This window comes from Spea bombifrons, chromosome 8 (genome assembly GCF_027358695.1).
Source record: "Spea bombifrons isolate aSpeBom1 chromosome 8, aSpeBom1.2.pri, whole genome shotgun sequence".
In the NCBI taxonomy this organism is placed as follows: domain Eukaryota; kingdom Metazoa; phylum Chordata; class Amphibia; order Anura; family Pelobatidae; genus Spea; species Spea bombifrons.
Window position 1 is genome coordinate 16,099,460 of NC_071094.1, and position 20,636 is coordinate 16,120,095.

Sequence of the window (20,636 nt, forward strand, 5' to 3'; positions counted from 1 at the left end):
CTAAATGAAAAAAAAAAAAAAAGATAAACACCCGCCTGGAGCCCGGAACTGCCATGCGGCCCAGTTGCTTATAGACCACGGAGCGGTCCGTGGCTCGGTGGTTGGGGACCCCTGTACTAGAACGCACAACAGGATATATATATAGGATATATATATATATATATATATATATATATATATATATATATATATATAAAGTCCAAAAATAGTTACCGGCACTCCAGGGACTTTCCAAATAACCACACAAACAACTTCGGTTTTCAAGTCAACGTTTCAGTCTTGTTTATTACAGACTTTCATCAGGACATGATGTCACTTTTACTGCAGTATTACTGCACATTTACTGCAGTTTTACTGCATTTTTACTTCACTGTACTGCAGTTTTACTGCAGTTATTTTTGTACGAAAGTACAAATGCAATAAAGCTACAGTACATTGAAGTACAACTGTAGGTTCGCAATATAAAAAAAAAGTGCAGTAAATGGGCAGTAATACTGCAGTACAGTGAAGTACAAATGCAGTAAAACTTCAGTAAATGTGCAGTAATACTGCAGTAAAACTGCAGTATTGCAGTTTTTTCATGTCCAAAAAACTGCAGTATTACTTCAGAAAAACTGCAGTAATTTTTTGTAAGGGTATCTTTACCTAAAATACATTTTAAAAACTCCTTTCTCATCCCGAAAAATAGGACGACTACTGTTTTTTTTTTGTTTGTTTTTTTCAGTTTTATTAGGTAATTTCAATTGTTGGGGGCAGCCATACTAAATTGAAGGATATTGCATAATGTTTTTTTTTTTTTTTTGCAGTTGCTAGTTTTCTGGGAAAGACAATATATTCAATATATTGTGAAAACAACAAAAACACAATATTGCCACAAAAATGGGAAAGATTAATGATGAAATGGCTTTAAAATGTTGAATAGTCTGGCCTGTCTACTATTCCTAAACATATACTTTCACAGGTGGTCATTCAAACTAGGGGCTGCTAAGCTATCTAAAAATTGGATCTGGGCCCAAAAAATCAATCCCTGAGAAATCACTGTGCTCAGGGGATGTTGCTGAATACAAACTGATCTTTTTTTTCTGCAGTTGCACATATTCTGTACAATACATTTAAAACCACACTGCAATGTATGGTTACCAAGACAAGAAGCAAGTTATAACAAACTTTGGATCTGTGTTTAAAAGGCTGTCTGAAAAGTGTCAAAATGATCCTAGCCATATACCACTTGTCTATTTTAGTAACAAAGTTATAGGGAATGGTTTTCTGTGACCACTATTGTAGTTAAAGTCACAACATGCCAAATTTGAAAAAACTGGAGTCATGTGCACTAGATGTGCATTTGTACTTTATTTTCAACAACATTTGCCAATTTCATGAGTTCATACAAATCTCTGATAATGAGGAGGGTCCCCAAAGAAAAACAAAAAGGAATGGCAAAACATCTGGAATTTAGTTAGGATTTGTTTATTCGTTTGTCCTGTTTTGGTGCTATTACAACCTGTTTTGGTGCTCTTTCAGGAGGGAAAGTGAGAAGACATCATCTGTAGGCAGTTACATAATAAATGATTGATAGGTAGAAAAAGCTGACATTTGTATAGTATTTGTTAATGCTGCAGCCAGAATAAACAATGAAATAAAATGACAGCCGACATACCCTGGTCATAGCAACAAGAAAAAAACAAAGATCTGCAGGGAATAGAACTGGGAATGTCTTCAATAAACTGATCTTTGATCTTGATTTTTTGGAAACGAATGGACGCACGTATAGAATTATGTTAATGTATTTTGAATATGATTTTGCAAAAGATTACATATGTATTATGTGGTACTTGATGCCTTCAGAGTGATCACTGTAGAACACTTCGGTTCTGTTGCAATTGTTACAAAATGTGTAGCATTAAAAAAAAAAAAAGATTTACAGCTTGTCTAAACACCTGGTAAATGTTATTTTTCTTGTTTAAAACAACATTTTTTTAATACAAAAAAGTACTATGCTTTCCTAATTTAGATTTTTATGGTGTTAAATTACTGAAATCAACTTCTGTATAGGCGCCAAATATTTTTGTGCTGCTTTTGACAGCTAAAAAATGTTTTTTTTATTCCTTCCAGATTTGCAGTACCACAAATTCATAATATTTTCCAAGAATAGCGGGCCTCTAAGCATTCCATTGCATTACGCTGCTCATAGCAGTCCTGTCCTGTTTAAACCTCTGTGCAGCTTCCTGTATGTAGTACAAAAATATTATGGGGCTCCTGAGGGGGCATTTTTTACCCTAAAGTTTTAACTATAAATAAGTTAATGCAATGTGTAATTTTACCAATGTCCATAGTGTTCAGCAACCGCTTTCATACAATTTTAATTGATTGGCTGAAAATTAGAGGTGAAATTAGTATTACGTACCTCACAACCTTTTATACAGTGAAGGGTTTCTGGCGGAGGATACCACTGGAGTCCAGCTGTGCAGACAATTTTCTACAAGGAGAAAAAGCAAGAATGGAGAGAAAATAAAAATTGTGGCATTCGGTTGAGAGTTATTAAAATACTTAACATCAGGTATAACGTCATACCCCTTAAGTTAATCACTGATTTGGGGTGTCTGATTTGGAGGAAAAAATGCCATGTTTGAACTATGTATATTTGCCATTTGTAGGCATTATTAACTACACCAAAGGTAAGGAGGATGGTGCTGACCAGTCTATGACCAATTTGAAGCATTTAACCGAAAAGAAAAAAGGGTTTGGATGTTTGTCAGTAAGTAGGGACTGGCGTATGCAACCAGTCACTTACTGTAATTCCTATAGTTGTTATGGTAACCATAGAAAAAACAAATATCCCAGCATGCTACCATGCAGGAATACATGCTGGTATAGAACATACTGAAATGACACTACCTGTCAAATCTTCCACCCACCATGCACATACCTGGGAACTTCTGGGCTCCAGCTACCTGGACCCTTCCCTTGCGGGATGCGGCCAGGGCTGCCCACTGAGGTCCTCCTGACATTGGGAGCGTTTCTGCTGACGTCTTTTAACGGGAAAATAGGTGGGGAGTGGGGCGTGTCTTGAACCGGAGAAGCGATGCTTCACCCGACAATCTCTGGGCAAACCCGGAGAGTTCCCAAGTATGACCATGCGTTTTTAAAAAGACACACATACACACACCGTGTGTTCAGAATTGAGGAGGACGGGATCCCTGTAGGCGGCTATATCTAGTGGTCTGTAACAGACAAATTGATTTACACAAGTTTTGTTCCTGGCATCACAGTTTGAATAAAATTCAGACATTTATCATTTCAAAAAGGAACTTGGTGCAATACAGTCTCTCTCTCTTTGTCTCTCCTATATACATACATTCCACAATATTCACTGTGACATTACACATGCTTCATAATACACCGTCAAACAACACTATATACCGTATTTGCTCAATTATAACACAACCCCCCAAAATTTTAATATCAATTTAGGAAAAAAGAAAAAGCCTGAATATAAGACTACCCTATAGGAAAAATGTTTTTATTAGTAAATATTAATTTTAAGGCAAGACAGGAGGCTTCCTATTTTGCATATCTTCCTTTACTCTCATCAACAGCAGCAAAGAGTTAACATAACACTGGTAACCTGGTAAAACAAGGTATAGCAGCATATAAATGAGAGTAGGTGAGCTGCAAGTACTTATTAAAAAATGTATTTAAAACACCCCAGTGATCAAATAATTGAAATATATACAAATTACATATATATATATATATATCTCCACGGTGGTTCTTCCAAGTAGATTAACGGTCGTTTACATGGAAAACAAACAAAATGGTCCATACATAGCGCAACTTGTAGCTAAGTGATGTAGACAAAAAAACAAATTCCGAAGAGACTAATGTACTGAACAGTTACTAATACAAATTTAATAAATAATTAAAGAGCAATCAGCAATGGGTACATAAGTCTCTTAGTTCTCCAGTTCTGTGGAGATTTTTTATTTCTAAGATGTCTGCCTTTATACCCCAGTCTGCCCAGACTCTCCCTCCTGCACCTGTGGCCCTGGCCAATATCCCTTTGGATTCTGACCCCAAGAAATCTGAGGAGGCAGGCCACTCTAAGCACCCTTGGAAGGGTAATAGTGCCTCTGCTGGTAAAGGCAAGGCCCCAGCAAAGCACCCAAAAACTTCTGCCACCCTCCCCGGGATATGATGGTCCTTTTCTCCTACTGTCTATAGTGGATGAGTGGCAGGCGGACTCTGTGGATGAGTCAGAGGCTTCTGTTAACCTGGCATCGTCCAGGACCATGGACTCACGCTTCGTCCGTAAGTGTCTGGTGGATGAGCCCCACCATGCCGAACCCCATTACTCTATGGGAGCATCCATCATCCCTCATTTGGCTTCTACCTCGACGGTCCTTGACCCAACTGGCTCCTCTTGACCCCACCACGATGCACCACCCCAGGGCTACTGAGTGGGCTCCACCAGAGAATATTGCACTATACTTACACAACTGGCTGCACAGACCCTTTCCTAAGGAGGCACGCAACAAACTTCGGGCTGAGTATCCCCGCCCCCCGCTCCAGGAGAAGGTGGCTGTTACCCCGGAGTTCGACCCTAATGGATTTGCTCTCCTTTCTTTGAATAAGAAAGATCCTAGGAAGGGTCTGGAACAGGGTCTCAAGTCCGCTTAGGATAAGATCCTGGATTTAGTGGGGGCGATCAGTCAAATCCTCTCCCTGGCTGACCGAGCGTCCCTGCAGGCCATTCCCTTAGATCCTAAATCCCTTGGATCCCTTATCCGGGAGTGGGCCTTGCGTGTGATCTGCCTAATAGGCACCGCCAATGTAGCTGCGGCCATAGAACGGCATAAGACGGTCCTCCTACGGATGGACCCCCGTCTGGCAGAGCTGAGTTGGATGGATCTCGTTGGGGCAGCTAACAGGCATGTGTCCCTGATGACTTCATGGTTCTCCATGAGAAAGGTGTTCCATACTGGCCCTCGTTTTTCCGGCGGGGCCGGGTCGCTAGCCGCTCATCCTATCAAGGCTCAAGGGCTTTCCAGCAGGCACAGCCAGCCTATCGCGGTTCCTTCCAGCACCGCTCTTTCATACCTAGAGGTGGAAGTAGAGGCAGAGGATCCACCATTTTCCCTAGGGGTCGCTCTGGATTCGGTAAGTCCAGATGTTTCTTGTCTTTTTTCCCCTCCACAGGTTGCGTGCAGGATCTCGCATTTTTTCCACAACTGGGTTTGTATTACTTCAGACCCCTGGGTCCTCCAGACGGTGCGCGGGTATCGGATCGATTTCGTCTCCCCGTCACACCAGGTCCGGTCATCAACCTGCCGGCTCTGAACGCTTTTGTGGTTCATCGCCACTTCAAAATGGAGGGTATCCATCTTCTGCGGGCCATTATGTCGGAGGGAGATTGGTTCACCAGGTGGACCTCAAGGACGTTATCTTGAATTCCGCTGGGGCAGACAGATATGGTAATTCAAATCGCTCCCATTCGGTCTCAGTTCTACCTCCTGGTGCTTCGCGAAGCTCCTAAAGCCGGTGATGGCTTTCTTCTGATCTCGAGGTATCCAATGTATTGTTTATCTTGACGATATCCTTCTTTTTTCCAGCTGTCGGGAAACCCTTAGGGGTCAGACGGATTTCATGGTTGAGACCCTTCATCAATTGGGTTTTGTTGTCAACACACTCAAATCTGAGCTAAACCCTAGCCAGTGCACCCTGTTGGGTTTTGAAATAGACTCCAGAGCAGTGATGTTGCCGCTTCCAAGGACAAAGATTGTTGCCATCCAGAAGGAGATCTGCGCCCTGCTCCCTCCGCTTACTCGCGCATGTGGTGGTCTCCTTGCATCTTCCATTCAGACGATCTTCCCGGGTCCTCTACACTACCGTGTACTTTACTGCCTTAAGGCTCGACATCTACGCAGGTTGCCATTGTATGATCAGTCGGTCCGCCTTACTCCAGAAGTAAGCTTGGAACGGGCATGCAATCTTCGACGTCTCATTTTTTTCTTCCGGTTCCTTGATCCCCCTTTTTAACTCTAGGGAGTTCTCCCAATGGTTCTACATCATCCCTCATTCTCTCATCTTGTTGTCTTGGTTCCCTGTAGTCATTCACCCTTTCTTTCCTCCTCCAATTGTGATTTTGCCTAGTGATGTTTCTCTGAGGATACTCCCATCTCTGATTTCTTCAGTTACCCTCTATCCCTCTTTTAGTGTCCCAGTTATTATTTTGCCAGTAGCAGTCTAATGTCTTTCTCTGGCTCTTCCCATCTCAGATTTTTAAACTTATATTCCTTTTCATTTCTCCTCCAATTACCAGTCTCCCTGATTCTTCCATTATTATTACAGTTTCCAAATCTCTGGTTTCTCCAATTATTTCCTTCTTTCCTCCTCCAATTCTGACTAAATCTATGTCTGTTTCCCTGAAGCGGATTTCTCCAATTATTCTCCTTGCATGTCATATCTCCAGGTTCTCCTTGAAACTGTCTCACTGCTGAGACAACAAAAGCATGTTCAGTGTAAAGATGATCAATCCACCACTTGTCTGTCCTAGTTAGCAGCAGTTCTAGGTCTGTGGGCATTTGGTCAAACAGCCTCACCAATTCCTGACATTCCTGGGGTAGAGCATCCAACACTCTGGATATATGTGCTGGTGAACCCAACACCATTGGCTGCTGTGGCTGGCGTAGTGTAGACCAGAATAATATTCGCTGAGCTACTTCTCTAGGACCATCTGTTTGTGTCATTGTAATGTTAGCCAATTCTTTCTCTATACTGAGTAAATATAATTGTTTTGCTGCAATTCTTCCTGCCTGTTTAGATACACTGCCATTAAATCCCAGTAAAATACTAGCTATGGGGCCCATAGCATACTCAAATAGCTCTGTCCATTCCTCTATTTTAAGGCCTCATTTTCTAGCTCTCTCAGCTCCCCTATGAAACCAATGTGTAAAATTGTTAAAATCATTGGGTGGCATGTTTCCCCACCATTTTTGTAAATCCTTCTCAGCCATAGACATTGCTCTGCTGTCTGAGTAGAAAAACCTATTGGAATGTGTTGCACATTGAAATTTTCTAAGACAATTATTGGGGCTTGTGGTAGATTACGTTTTGGGCTATTATGTAAATCTTCCCTTGGGTTTTCAGGTTTTATTTTATTTTTATACTCTATTACCATGTTCTGGAGTTCAGTGATTTTAACCAAATATGTATCCCTCTGTTCCTCTATGTCTTTTAATTCCTTTTGTAAGTTATCCACGATAGTGGCGGTCTTTAAGGCAGCTAGGATAATGCAGTCCTTTTTATTTTGTGCTTCCTCCATTCTGCCTGCTAATTCCATATTCTCTTTTTTTAATTTCTGTACCATGTCTGCCAAACCTCCAATTGTAGACAGTATTGATTGTGCTATTAAACCTTTTCTTTTCTTAGCACTTAGCTTTAATAATGTTTGTTAAAACATCCATAAATCCTTCATATTTCCCACAGTTTGGATCAATTGGTTGTGGGAGCATGTATGGACCATTATGCTTCTGAATATAATTTCTTAAATAATTGTGAACTTCTACAAAAAAATACTCAGCACCTGGGAATGCCATTGTAAAATCCTATTAATCCCCATAAAAAAAAAATCAAATGAAACCCCCTTTAAATAGTGCAAACAATTGTAACAATGCTTATATGTTAACTAAGGTGAAAACAGAAAAGTTCCTCTTTGATGGCCTATCCTGAAATGAGAAACAAAGAAAATGGTGAGAAAACCAAACAAAACCCCCCACACAATTCAAATAGAAGTCCAATTACTGCCAAACGGTTTTAATTCACCATGAGGCAAAGGGTTTTTGTATTCAATTAGGCCTCACACATGCACCAGGCCTACCCCACGATCAATGGCAAAGATATTAAAATTGGTGTATAGAGAAATAAATAATAAAAAAATGAAATAAGACACCATTTGCAATAAAGATGTTGAAGATATCTCCACAGTGAGGGATACTGTCTTACTATCACCAGGCCTCATACACAAATCAGACCAAGATTTCAAACAAACAAGACACCTTGAAACACCAAGATTATGCACAAGATATATATATTTAAATCAGTAATTCCACCCCTGTCTTGTGAAAATGCTGCACTGCAGTTGCGCTGTGCACTAAACATGCAATTTAGTCACTAGCCTCATAAATATCTGCTGTAGAAGTCTGATATTCGTGGTCGCCAAATGTGGTGTTAAAATATCTCACAAAGGTTTGTCTACTAACAGATACATAACAGAGACAAAAACACAGTAACATACAATAAATGAGTGACAGCCCAACATACAATGCAACACTTTCCAAGAAGAACCTGCAACCTAAAGGTCCAACATAACCCAGCACACCACCGATTACGCCAGCCATGCAGACTGAACTAAGATTTTGCATTCAACAGGCATACTGAATGACTATAGGTTTGCCCTCGTTAACATATCAAAAGACATGTGATACAACTGGCAAAAACATTGACAACAATACTTATGTCACCACATGCCCCAGATATGCCTTTTAACCCCCCTATATGCCACTCTGCCCCAGATATGCTTTTTAACCCCCTATTTGCTATTCTCCCCAGATATGCCTTATACCCCCTTTATGCCACCCTGCCTTCCTGATATGCCGTTTAACCCCCTATTTGGCACTCTGCCTCCAGAAAACCATTAAACCCCCATACCACTCTTAACCCTCCCCATGCCACTCTTAACCCCCCCCCTAACTTACCAGTGCATCCCTTTACTTGTTGTGACCCGTGCTTCAGACTCTGGTGTCTAGTGGGGCAGCCGGTCCGATGCAGACCTCCACTTCTGCTGGCCAGTACTTCCGCCGGGGCTTCTATGACTGAGCACCGGCATCACATGACCTTCCGGTGCTCCACCATAGAAGCCCTGGTGGAAGAGCCAGCAGCAGCGGAGGTTGTCTGTGCGCATCCTGCAAGCAATCCCCGCTGCTGCCTGCACCTGTGCTGGGGCTTCTATGGTGGAGCACCAGAAAGTCATGCGATGCCAGTACTCCGTCATAGAAGCCCCACCAGAAGTGCTGGCAGCAGCGGAGGTTGTCTGCGCACATCGCACAGACCTCCACCGGCTGCCAGAGAGGTCCCCTGGTCCCCTGCAACGGTGCGGGGGATCTGGATCTTAGTCTTGTAGTCAGACCTTTATTTGAGGTCTGATTAGAAGACAACCTTAAATATAAGGCAAGGGATATTTTTCAGAGAATTTGCTCTGGAAAAAACCTTGTCTTATAATCGAGCAAAAACGGTACATGCCGCTCGGCGCCCCTCTCCTCCTTGCCCCCACCCGCCTCAGCGCTGCCCTGACTGCAGGCCTCTGTCTCGGTGCAGGCGCTTCACGCTGAGCGCTGGAATATGATCTCATATCCCGGCACTCAACAGTGAAGCTGCGCACACCGCGACAGAGCAGCGAGACAGGAGCCTCACACTCCCACTACAGGACTTCAGCAAGGTAAGTAAACTACAAAGGGGGGAAGGGGGTCGATAGTGAGATGGGGTAGATAGTGAGAAGGGGGAGAGGGGATAGATAGTGAGAAAGGGGTGGTAGACAGTGAGAAAGGGGGGTATTAAGAATATTGAGATAAAGAGTGAGAATGAGAGAGAATGAATAAATTAATATGTGGATGAATTGCGTGTAAAAGTAAGAGAATGAATGAACATGTGGATGAATTGTGTGAATGAGTAAGAGAATTTATTAATGTGTGTGTGAATTGCTTAAATGATTGGTGAGAATGCATTAGTTGATATGTGTATCATGCATGTGATTTAAGGAAAGGCAAATATGGCACAAGCAGGGTGTTTGAGCCTTGGGGATCAACATGGTGCAAGCAGGGTGTTTGAGCATTAGGGGACAAAGATGGCAAAGGCTGGGCTGTTTGGCAACAAAGATGGCTCACACCGGGCTGTTTGGGGATAAAGATGGCTCACTCTGGACTGTAATCTGTTTGTGTAATCTGGGTGCTGGTCAAGTTATATAGTTATATAGGCTGAAAAAAGACATGCATCCATCAAGTTCAGCCTTTCCTATATCTATTAATTTGTTGCTGTTGATCCAAAAGAAGGCAAAAAAATCCCCGGTTTCGCTCTTTCCAATTTTGCACTAACCAGGGAAAAAATTCCTTCTTGACCCCAAAATGGCAGTCTGATTTCTCCTTGGATCAATAAACTGTTTCCCCATAATTACAGATTATATCCCTGAATATTATGTTTTTCCAGGTATCCATCCAGTTGCAGTTTAAACGTCTGTACAGACTCCGATAAAACTACCTCTGCAGGCAGAGAATTCCACATCCGTATTGTCCTTACTGTAAAAAACCCTTTCCTCTGCTTTAAATCTCCTTTCTTCCAGTCTGAACGCATGACCACGTGTCCTATGCATAGTCCTGTTTATGAACAGATTTCCACACAATGGTTTGTATTGGCCCCGAATATATTTATATAATGTTATCATATCCCCTCTGAGGCGACGTTTTTCTAAACTAAACAGATTTAAATTAGTTAACCTTTCTTCATAACTATAGTGCTCCATTCCTTTTATTAATTTTGTAGCCCGCCTCTGCACCCTTTCTAGTGCTATGATATCCTTCTTTAGATATTATAGGTCTCATTCCTGAAGAATACCTGACAGAAGAACAAATAGTGGAACAAACGTTTAATTCTATTCCAGAAGGTTTATTCACTATCCAATCTGTTTATCCTTTCAATATAGGTGAAGGTTCGTGCAGGATTGAAGAATCCTCCATCATCTTTGACCACCTAATTGATGAACAAGAATATCATGACCAAAAGAAAATTAATCCCCCTGGAGAGGATCTAACCTCTAAACTTGAGGAATCCTTTGAAATAGGTCAACCTGAAGTTTTTCCTGGATTTCAGGAAAGGGTGGAACAACAGATATCCATGGCTGATGCTTGCGCTAATGACAGTGAACGTCAACAGCTAAGGGAAATTCTAATGGAGTTCCAAGAGATCTTTGCCAAAGATTCTTATGATTGTGGTTTTACTAACCTTCATGTCGCTAGGATCCAGACTGATCCCGATCTACCACCCGTATGTATCAAGCAATATAGACTACCTTTAGCGTCCTAGGATATCATTCGGAATTTAAAGGACCGTGGCATTATCCGTTCAGTACACAGTTCGTATAATAATCCCATCCTAGGAATTCTGAAGCCTAATGGTCAATGGCGTTTGTGTGCTGATTTAAGACAGCTAAATAAACGTGTGTATATGTCTGGATGGCCTGTACCCTACATAGACCAATACTTGGTACAAATGCAAGGATCCAAAATATTTACTGCCCTAGATTGTGCCCAGGGATACTGGACTATTCCGGTACACAAGGAAGACCAATACAAGTTGGCCTTTACATTTGGAAAACAGCAGTATACTTGGACCCGGATGCCTTTTGGTTACATAAATTCTGGTCATGAATTTGCTGTATTCATGCATAAAGTTATGCCTGATGCATTTGAAAGGGGAACCTTGGCCTATGTGGATGATATTTTACTCAAAAGTACTTCTTTTGACAAACATATTTTGGAGATCCGACATGTTGTTAATCAATTAAGAGAAGCAGGAGTTAAACTTTCATTACAGAAAGCCCAATGGTGTCGCACCAAAGTCAACTTCCTTGGACACGAGGTAACTTCTGAAGGGTTAAGTCCACAGAAGAAGAAAGTTGAAGCCGTTCTGAATGCCAAAACTCCTACTAATGTCAAAGAATTAAGATCATTCCTAGGAATGATTAATTATTCCCGTAAGTTTATTGATAACTATGCAGAAATAACAAAACCTCTTTTACAGCTGCTTAAGAAAGACGTGAATTGGAACTGGGGGGAAGCCCAGAACAAAGCCATAGATGAGCTGAGGAGAAAACTCACTCAGGCACCCTGTTTGGCATATCCGGAGGGAGGTAAGCCTTTCTATCTGGAAACAGGATTTACTAACTTAAGCATAAGTGCGGTTTTGTATCAAAAACAGGATAATCTGAACAAAGTCATCGCATATGCAAGCAAAACCTTGTCACCGGTTGAAGTGAAATTCAACAACTGTGAGAAAGCTTTATTGTCTACGGTATGGGCATTACAGAATTTTCGGAGCTATATCCACGGCGAGAAGATTATTGTAGAAACTGCTCACCAACCTCTACAATATTTGCAGAGCAACAGGATACGAGACGGTTATCTTTCTAACAGTAGAATTACCGCATGGACTTTATTCTTACAGGGATGGCCGTTAGAAGTCCGTTATAATCAAAACAAGAAGAATGTAGTTGCCCAAGGACTAGCAGATCTACATGATTGTGCTGCTCTACCTCTGGATGATAACTCTACCGGAGATGATTTCCTAGAGGAACAATTACTTTCTCCTTATAAAGCTTATGACGAGGAATATTGTCGACCACTATCATGTGTATACATAGATGGTTGTTCATATCATATCACCATTGATAATGAACGGAAATTGGTTGCAGGTATTGGAATCACCTGGACAGGTGATTATCCAAATATATCTGTAGGCTACAGCATTGGTCCTAAAAGCAGTCAGATAGCTGAACTTTGTGCCGTCTATAAGGCCATTCAAATGGCAATTGAGTATGGTGTTAAAGAATTTGTTATCATAACTGATTCTAACTACGTGCGCAATAGCTTTGTCGAATATCTGCCTAGCTGGAAACGTAACCAAATGCTGAGAAGTAACAACAAACCTGTGAAGCATGGTAAGTTGTTTTGTAAGATTGATGAATTGGTAATCAAACATGATTTGACCATTTACTGGAAGAAAACCAAAGGTCATTCTAAGATACAAAGTATCGATAAAGAAGGTAATGATTTGGCTGATTCATTAGCAAAACAGGCAGCCATCAATGGAGAACTTTTTAACATTGATGATCTTATTGGATCAATTCAGATTGAAGCCATAACTAGACAGCAAGCTAGAAATGGAGTGGACCTTAATATTGCACAATGGAGTCAAGAATTTCCCAATGAGGATCTGATCACTAGTCAAAAGAACGATCCCGTTATTGGTCGATTTTATGAGTATATAAAAGATCCCATTGCCAATCCTATCACTGATGATGATTGTAAGAATAATGAAGACTTGCGAATCTTGATGAGATATAAAGTCCAATTCAATTTGATGGATGGATTGCTGATCAGAACATCCAAACATGGCATAAAACAATGGGTAGTTCCTACCGCCTTTAGAGGTTTAATGTTGCAACATGCACATGATGCACCTACTTCTGGTCATCGTGGGGATAAGATCACCTACGAGATACTGCGTGATTATGCCTATTGGCCACATATGCTAAGAGATGTGCAAACTTATTGTCGAGGATGTTTGATTTGTCCGCAATTCCAACCTCATGCTCCAACTCATCGTGCACCACTTCAAAAACGAGGAATGTCTCTACCTTGGTCTGACATACAAATCGATTTCATAGGACCTGTAACTAGATCCTCAAGAGGTAACAAGTATATGTTAACTGTTACATGTATGTTCACCAAATGGGTAGAATGTATCCCATGCAAAGAGAACACTAGTTCTGTGTGTGCAGCATTACTAATTAATCATGTATTTTCCAGATTTGGTCTTCCTCAGAGAATCGAATCAGATCGTGGAAGTCATTTCACAAGCGAGGTGATGACAAAAATGTGGAAAATCCTAGGTGTGAAACGCAAATTACATATCGCCTACCGTGCAGCTTCTAGTGGAGGGGTAGAGGGTTATAACCAGTCCATAGTAAATATACTCAAAAAGTATGTGAAAGAATCTGGCAAGGACTGGGATGTTAAATTGCCCTTAGTTCTAATGGCTATTAGAGCTACACCTAGTACCGCCACTAAGATGTCACCTTTTGAATTGATGACAGGCAGGAAGATGGTTTTACCACAACACTTGCTATATCGTACATCTGATCATAATTTGATCAACGCTGCAACAACCCATCAGTATGTTGAAAATCTACGTAAACATCTTCAATATGCATTTGCTTTTGCACAAAAGAATCTAGGAAAAGCAGCAATCAGTGCTAAAACCTACTATGATCTGAAGACTACTAAGAAAGAATATGAAATCTCCGACCAAGTTTATCTGTATAACTTTGCACGAAACCAAGTGAAGGAAAAGAAGTTTCTTCCTTCTTGGAAGGGTCCATATGTCATAATTGACAATATTTCACCAGTAGCCTATAAGATCAAGATTCCTAAAGATGGTGATTTTGTTGAAAAATGGGTTCACATTAACCAATTGCGTTCTTGTCATCCCAGATCTCAGTTAAGAATTCTAGATAATGATTCTGAAGACTGAACATCGGTGTGAAATCAGAAGATCCAAGTCAACAATGTGGTATTGTATACAACTTGACATGTGGTTATGTTATGTGATAATGTATATCCATATAGTTGATTTCCATACCATCCAGCAACTATATTAAGATTGATAGGTAGATTGGATAGCTATGTTTTAATGTCAAGTGATAAGTTCGTATACTCATATATTCTTCTTTTTGAATATTAAGACAAGGATTCAAGTCCTGAAAGATGTCCAAGAAGGATGTGGCGATCGTCTGGATCGTATTACTCACGAGATGCGGATGGAACCGATCGCAGAGCCTGGACCATCCTCTGGCATCATGATCCAAGAGACTCCTGGATTCATCCTTACAGAAAAGAGGATCCTAACACAACGTGTGTTTGTCAGCTTAGACCCGAAGATCTCCATCGAAAAACAGTACAACGTTTCATCGATGCAGCTCCCTGAATTAAAGGCCTGGTACCAGATGCATCTTGAAAGAGCACAAAGACGCGTTCAAGAAATTTTGGAACAAGCCAGGAAGCCGTTTGTATCAAGCTCCATTACAATGAATCATCGAGCTAAAAGATTCCTTGTTGCCTTAATTGTTGCCTTGGTATGTACAGCCATAGGTGCAGTCGTTGCAACCGGTATGTCTGCCGCAAACTCTGTTTCTGTTAAAACTTTGGAGAACGAAATTCGAGGCTTAAAAGGAGAAATCAATGCTATTCATCGGGAAATGGAACGACAAAGAGAGTATCTAGTAGACTTAATAGTTATGGTAAATGATACCATTGTAACCACGAATATGCATTCCAAATTAATCTCTCACTCCATTAATTTGCACCAAAGTCATGAACAATTCAAACGTGAACTTTTGTTTGTGCACGACCCGATATTATTCCACACAATTCATTTTTGGAAGAAGTACAATCTGGAATGACTGATTTAACCAGAGGACACATCCCTTTATATTTTGTTGCAGACGATATCGTTCGTAAAATGATTACAAAAGTCGATGGCAATACTGTGGAACCCATGCAACTAAATCTGGCCTATGAAATGGGAAGTGCTCTTCCTCTTTATATTGATCCAGAGAGAATGGAAATATGTTTCTTATTATCAATCCCGTATGTTACCCCACGAAACATTTTTCAGTTGAAAACCATACATAATGTTGGAACATGGAAGGATGAGATACATGTCAAAATCCAAACCCCTGCTGTGTTGGCTTTTCAACCATGGGTACCAGATTGGTATTCAATACCTATTTTGACGGAATGTGTTAAATTTAAGGACAATAATTTTCAGTGTGACGGGAATCCTTTTATATACGATTCTACCAATGCCTTATATGGAATTGAATATATTAAGCACGGTTCTGAAAAGTGTCAAGTAACTATGACAAAAACTGGTGATAATGCTCCAGCACATGCTATCTTGGTAAAAGATAGATGGTTGGTCAGTACTCTGTACAAAAACATGAGTATATTTCGGAGAGATCAAGTCACTAATAAGGTGATAGCCTTGCCGTCGCCAGTGTCACTCATCAAGGTACCCCAAGACTCGCGTATTACTGTAGGCACTGTTACTTTGTACCCTGCTGGTACCGATGTTTGGGAAGGGGAAGTTCAAATGGTTGATGCGTTTCAAAATCTTGATATTCCCATTAATCCTGATCTCCAATATTTGCTTGACCATAAGTCTAACCATACGATACAGATGTCTATCAGGAAGAACAATATTTCTGTCGATGCTTATAAGTACACAGAACAAGATACCAATATCATACACAATGTGGATTGGGCATATTACAACGACATCATTTTTGGTTTGATGATTGTAACAGTTTGTATATGGCTAATTATTTTTACTGTAAAGTTTTCATTAATGACTTCTCTTTCAGGAGCAAAAGTGTTCCAATCCGTGCATTATACCCCTGCAAGTCCCATGTCGGACAACATGATTTGAAGTCGTTAATATGCCATCTGACGCTTGTTTTGATCATTCTAAAGCAAATCGGATTTTGCTTTGTCATAATCTAAAAGGGGGGATTATGTCAGATATGTTATGATAGAAAACATGTATTCCATATATTCTGTATTTTACATGAACACAAAATGGAGTCAGAGCCATTTTATTTTACTTAATCATGTAGTGATTATTTCTTTTTGTCCTTGTTCCCTCTATAATTGAGAACAAAGGAGTATTCATGTATAATGATGTTTCAGTGTATATATGATCCAATTAATGTTATCTTCCATGAGAAAGTTAAGGAGTAGACACTGCATATCTTTAGAAATGTAACTTGGAATGGGGGATACATGGGAAGACTACCAAGACCTGAGTTACTATCTAGGAAGTAACATTTGGCGATTAGGGTGACCAAGGATAAATTCCACACATATGTAATGGTTTTAAGTTAATTCTTAGACCAGAGCGTCTCTCACAGGTAAATTAAGAAATTACAACGGTGTAAATATGAGTAGAAATTCTAATTATAATGGGTAAAACCCACCGTTATGATTGGAGAATTCCAATCAAGAGGTGGAGGCTTTGATAATAAGCCCCGTCTTTAAAAGCTTATGTCTTGAATAAGAAAAAAAAAAGAGACCTTAAGATCGCACCCTGAAATGGACAGACCCTGACGGACTTATTCACCAAATTTACCCCAGAGAATTGGAATCTTAAGATTCTGGCACCATATTTCACTCTTGGAGTTACTTTGAGTTCTAACCTATATAACTGGTAGAAAGTTATATTCTTTTTCCACTTAATTTCTTGCCAATGAACCTGGATTAATTTCTACAAAGATCGGTGGGACAACAGCAACAAGTGGTGGTAATTATAATTGTTTTATTATTCTGCATAGAGATGAATTTTGTCTTCTTCGTATAGAATTCCCTGTTTCTGGGAAGTAGTATATTGCATTATTGTATATGACGGCTTGTGAGACTGCAGCTTATAACCCGTGATAATAACAATAATGAAAAGGTATTTTTACCTATAGATGAAGTTTGACATTATTTGCATCTATTAGGAACTTCACTAATACTCTTAGACACAATTAAATTATTTTTAATTTGTTATATTAGTTGAACTAATATTAGAGAGATAGTGATATTTTTATTACTGCCCTGATTATTATCAATTTTTGATTGCTGAGTGGGATGGAAATTAATTGTGTGTTAGACTCATAAAGTAGTAATTCATATTGATAACTATCGATAATATACTGTATTTGAATTGATTCATTTTTGACATGTTTTAAGAACTTTGTGTTTTATATTATGCACTGTTTGACTCATATATAGATTTTATAAATTGTATTTACAATAAATATTTTTGATTGACTATCTTGGTGATATCTATCTGATTTGAATTATAATTTTCGGCGATCTGAAAGGATTTAGGATCGGAGATAAAATATAGGGTATCTCCTTAAATTAGTATTGTGGAAGTGGTACTACAATATTTGGTAGCGTCGTTATTTTGCGTAAGTGATAAAATATTGGTTTTGCCTATTTTGTCTCATTAATATCCCTAACACTGCAAACACAGAAACATGACTTTCAACGCCTACTGCCAGGTCATTTAGAAATATGTTGAATAAAACTGGTCCCAGAACAGAACCCTGAGGGACACCACTTACCACTTTTGACCAGCTTGAAAATGTACCATTTATAACAACTCTCTGTTCTCTATCTCTAAGCCAATGTTCTACCCAAGAACAAGAATTTGCATCTAGACCAATTTCCTTCAGTTTGAATACTAACCTATTGTGTGGAACCGTGTCAAACGCCTTGGCAAAATCCAAGTAGATTACATCCACAAAGTTCTATGTGTGCAGTGTGGAAGCCAGGTCTGGCCTCTGGGGTGTGCAACCTGTGATCTATGCCTATAATTTAGGGGGTTTTATCTATACCTTTAATGCTGAATTTACATGTAATTTCCAGTTGATTTATACCTGCAAAGATGGGTTTGTGTGTTATTCTGTTGATCTATACCTACTATGCTATGTTTCCATACATTATTATTGTATATCTGCAAATACAGTATGTGTATGCCTGATTCTGTTTATTTGAGCTATACCTTCAATCCTGAGTTCACATGTGAATGTCAATTGATCTATACATGCAAAGCTAGGTTTGTGTGTTATTCTGTTGATCTATACCTATGCTATGCCAAGTTTCCATACATTATTTATGTATATCTGCAAATATAGTGTTTGTATTTCTTATTCAGTTGTTCTATACATGTAAGTGCTGTGTACATGTGTTGTTTATTTGATCTATACCTGAACTACAGAGAGCAAGGTAAAGAGAGGTGTGGCTTGGTGAACGAGGGGACAAAGGGACTCTGGGTATTATTATGGGGGAAAGGACCCCTCAAAGTCAGGGTCAGGAAGAGGGACGACTGCACTGACTCTCACAGTCAACCCCTAATCTGCAGTCAGTGTGGCAAATATTTTTTTTGGTGTAGGAGCGGAGGGAGTGATTGCATTCTGTGGAGGGGGTCCCAGGGAAATGCTTGCCTAGGGTCCAATTTTTCAATATTTTTAAAAAAAAGATTAGCAGTTTTTTTCCCTATATTTAATCGATTAAATGTACATTATTTTTACCAGTGTTTTTAAATTATATATTATATTACTTGTTTGCAAAAAAAAGAGTTGGGGAGAAAGTGGGGTAGAGGATAGTGAGGATGGGGAGCAAGAAGGCAGTATCTGATGGAAAAAAAATGCTATGCCCCCAGATTTTTAGGGGTTCTTACACCCATGCTTAGATCTATCTATCTTGCTCACTTTTGGTTTTTTGGATTTACTAAAGGCTCATTTTTTTTTTTTTACTATTCTGGCCACTTTTGCGGAGTACCACAGTGGTTTCTTTAGTTTTTGGTCTTACTGACCAACCTAATACAATTTTCTGTTACCTTCAATAATTCAACTTTTAAATAAGCCCATTTCTCCTGGACTTCATTTAAATGGCACCAGTCTAATAGTACAACATTTACATATATTCTTATTTAGAAAAGTCAGCTTTTCTAAAATCTAAAACCTTTGTTTGTGTGTGGTGTGATTCAGTTGTATATTGAATTACACAAACTAATGATCACTATATCCCAAACTTTCACTTACAGTAATATCTTTTAACAAATCTCCATTTGTGAACACTAAATCTAATATGGCCTCCTTATGAGTTGGCTCCTGAACTACTTGTTTTAAAAGAATATCTGCACTATGGGCACAACCAGCTACTTTAGTTTTCCATTTCAAATCAGGAATATTAAAGTCACCCATGATTATAACTTCCCTTTCACTGTCATTTTAGCTATTTCCTCAATTAGTAGATTATCTACCTCTTCTACTTGTCCGGGGGGGGGGTCTACAAATTACACCTACACGAGTTATTGTAATGTAATGTAACCCAAACTGACTCTGTTCTCCTCGCCAACTTGTGTTAGGTTAGCTTTTATCTTTCACATATACGGCCACCCTTCCCCTTTCTGTCTTTTCTATATAAAGAGTACCCCGGTATTGCAATGTACCATTTTTCTCATTATACCATGTCTCAGTAATAGCTACTAAATTAACATTCTCAGTTGCCACTACTGTTACAAGTTCATGGATCTTATCCCCTAAACTGCAAGCATTTGTAGACATAACCTTTAGTTTGTCAATTAACACACATGCTGCAAGCACTCTCTCTCCTTGTTTCGGGGGGCAAAATATATGCTTCTCCCTATTATCTGTACAAACCAAGCCCCCAGATCCACCCACCTGGTTACAAACTTAGTATCCCCCCCTCATTTCCTTGTTTAAAATCCCCTCCAACCATCTAGCCATTTTCTCCGCAAGCACATTAGACACTCTTGCATTCAGGTGAAATCCATCCTGACTATACAGATCATACTCCAAAGCAAAATCAGCCAATTGCTCTAAAAACCCAAAGCCCTCCTTCCTAGACCAACACTTCAACCATGCATTTAGCTGCCTAATCTCCCATTGTCTTTCTATCTCTGAGAATACTACCTTGGAGGCCATTTTTTTTAATCTTACTCCCTAAATCCCTAAAATTACCTTTTAGGACTCTCCATCTTCCTCTTACTATGTCATTGGTGCCGATGTGCACCATGAAAGCTGGATCCTCACCAGCCCCTCCCAATCATCTATCCACTGTCTGCAACATGTCAAACCCAGGCATGACATAATAGAGCCTCTCCTGGTGTGTGTTTGGGTGTCGGTGTGGCAGAGCCTGTCCTGGTGTGTGTGTTTGGGTGTCGGTGTGACAGAGCCT

The 20,636-nt window shown here is 39.8% G+C and overlaps 1 protein-coding gene across 1 annotated transcript in view; it reads right to left on the reverse strand.

The window, feature by feature from the left end:
* PAPPA (pappalysin 1) overlaps positions 1-20,636 on the reverse strand; it is a 492,315-nt gene that overhangs the window by 54,381 nt on the left and 417,298 nt on the right. Inside the window, exon 20 of the mRNA XM_053473077.1 lies at positions 2,405-2,476. Within this exon, the coding sequence (XP_053329052.1) occupies positions 2,405-2,476 (72 nt within the window). The remainder of the gene's footprint in view (positions 1-2,404; positions 2,477-20,636) is intronic.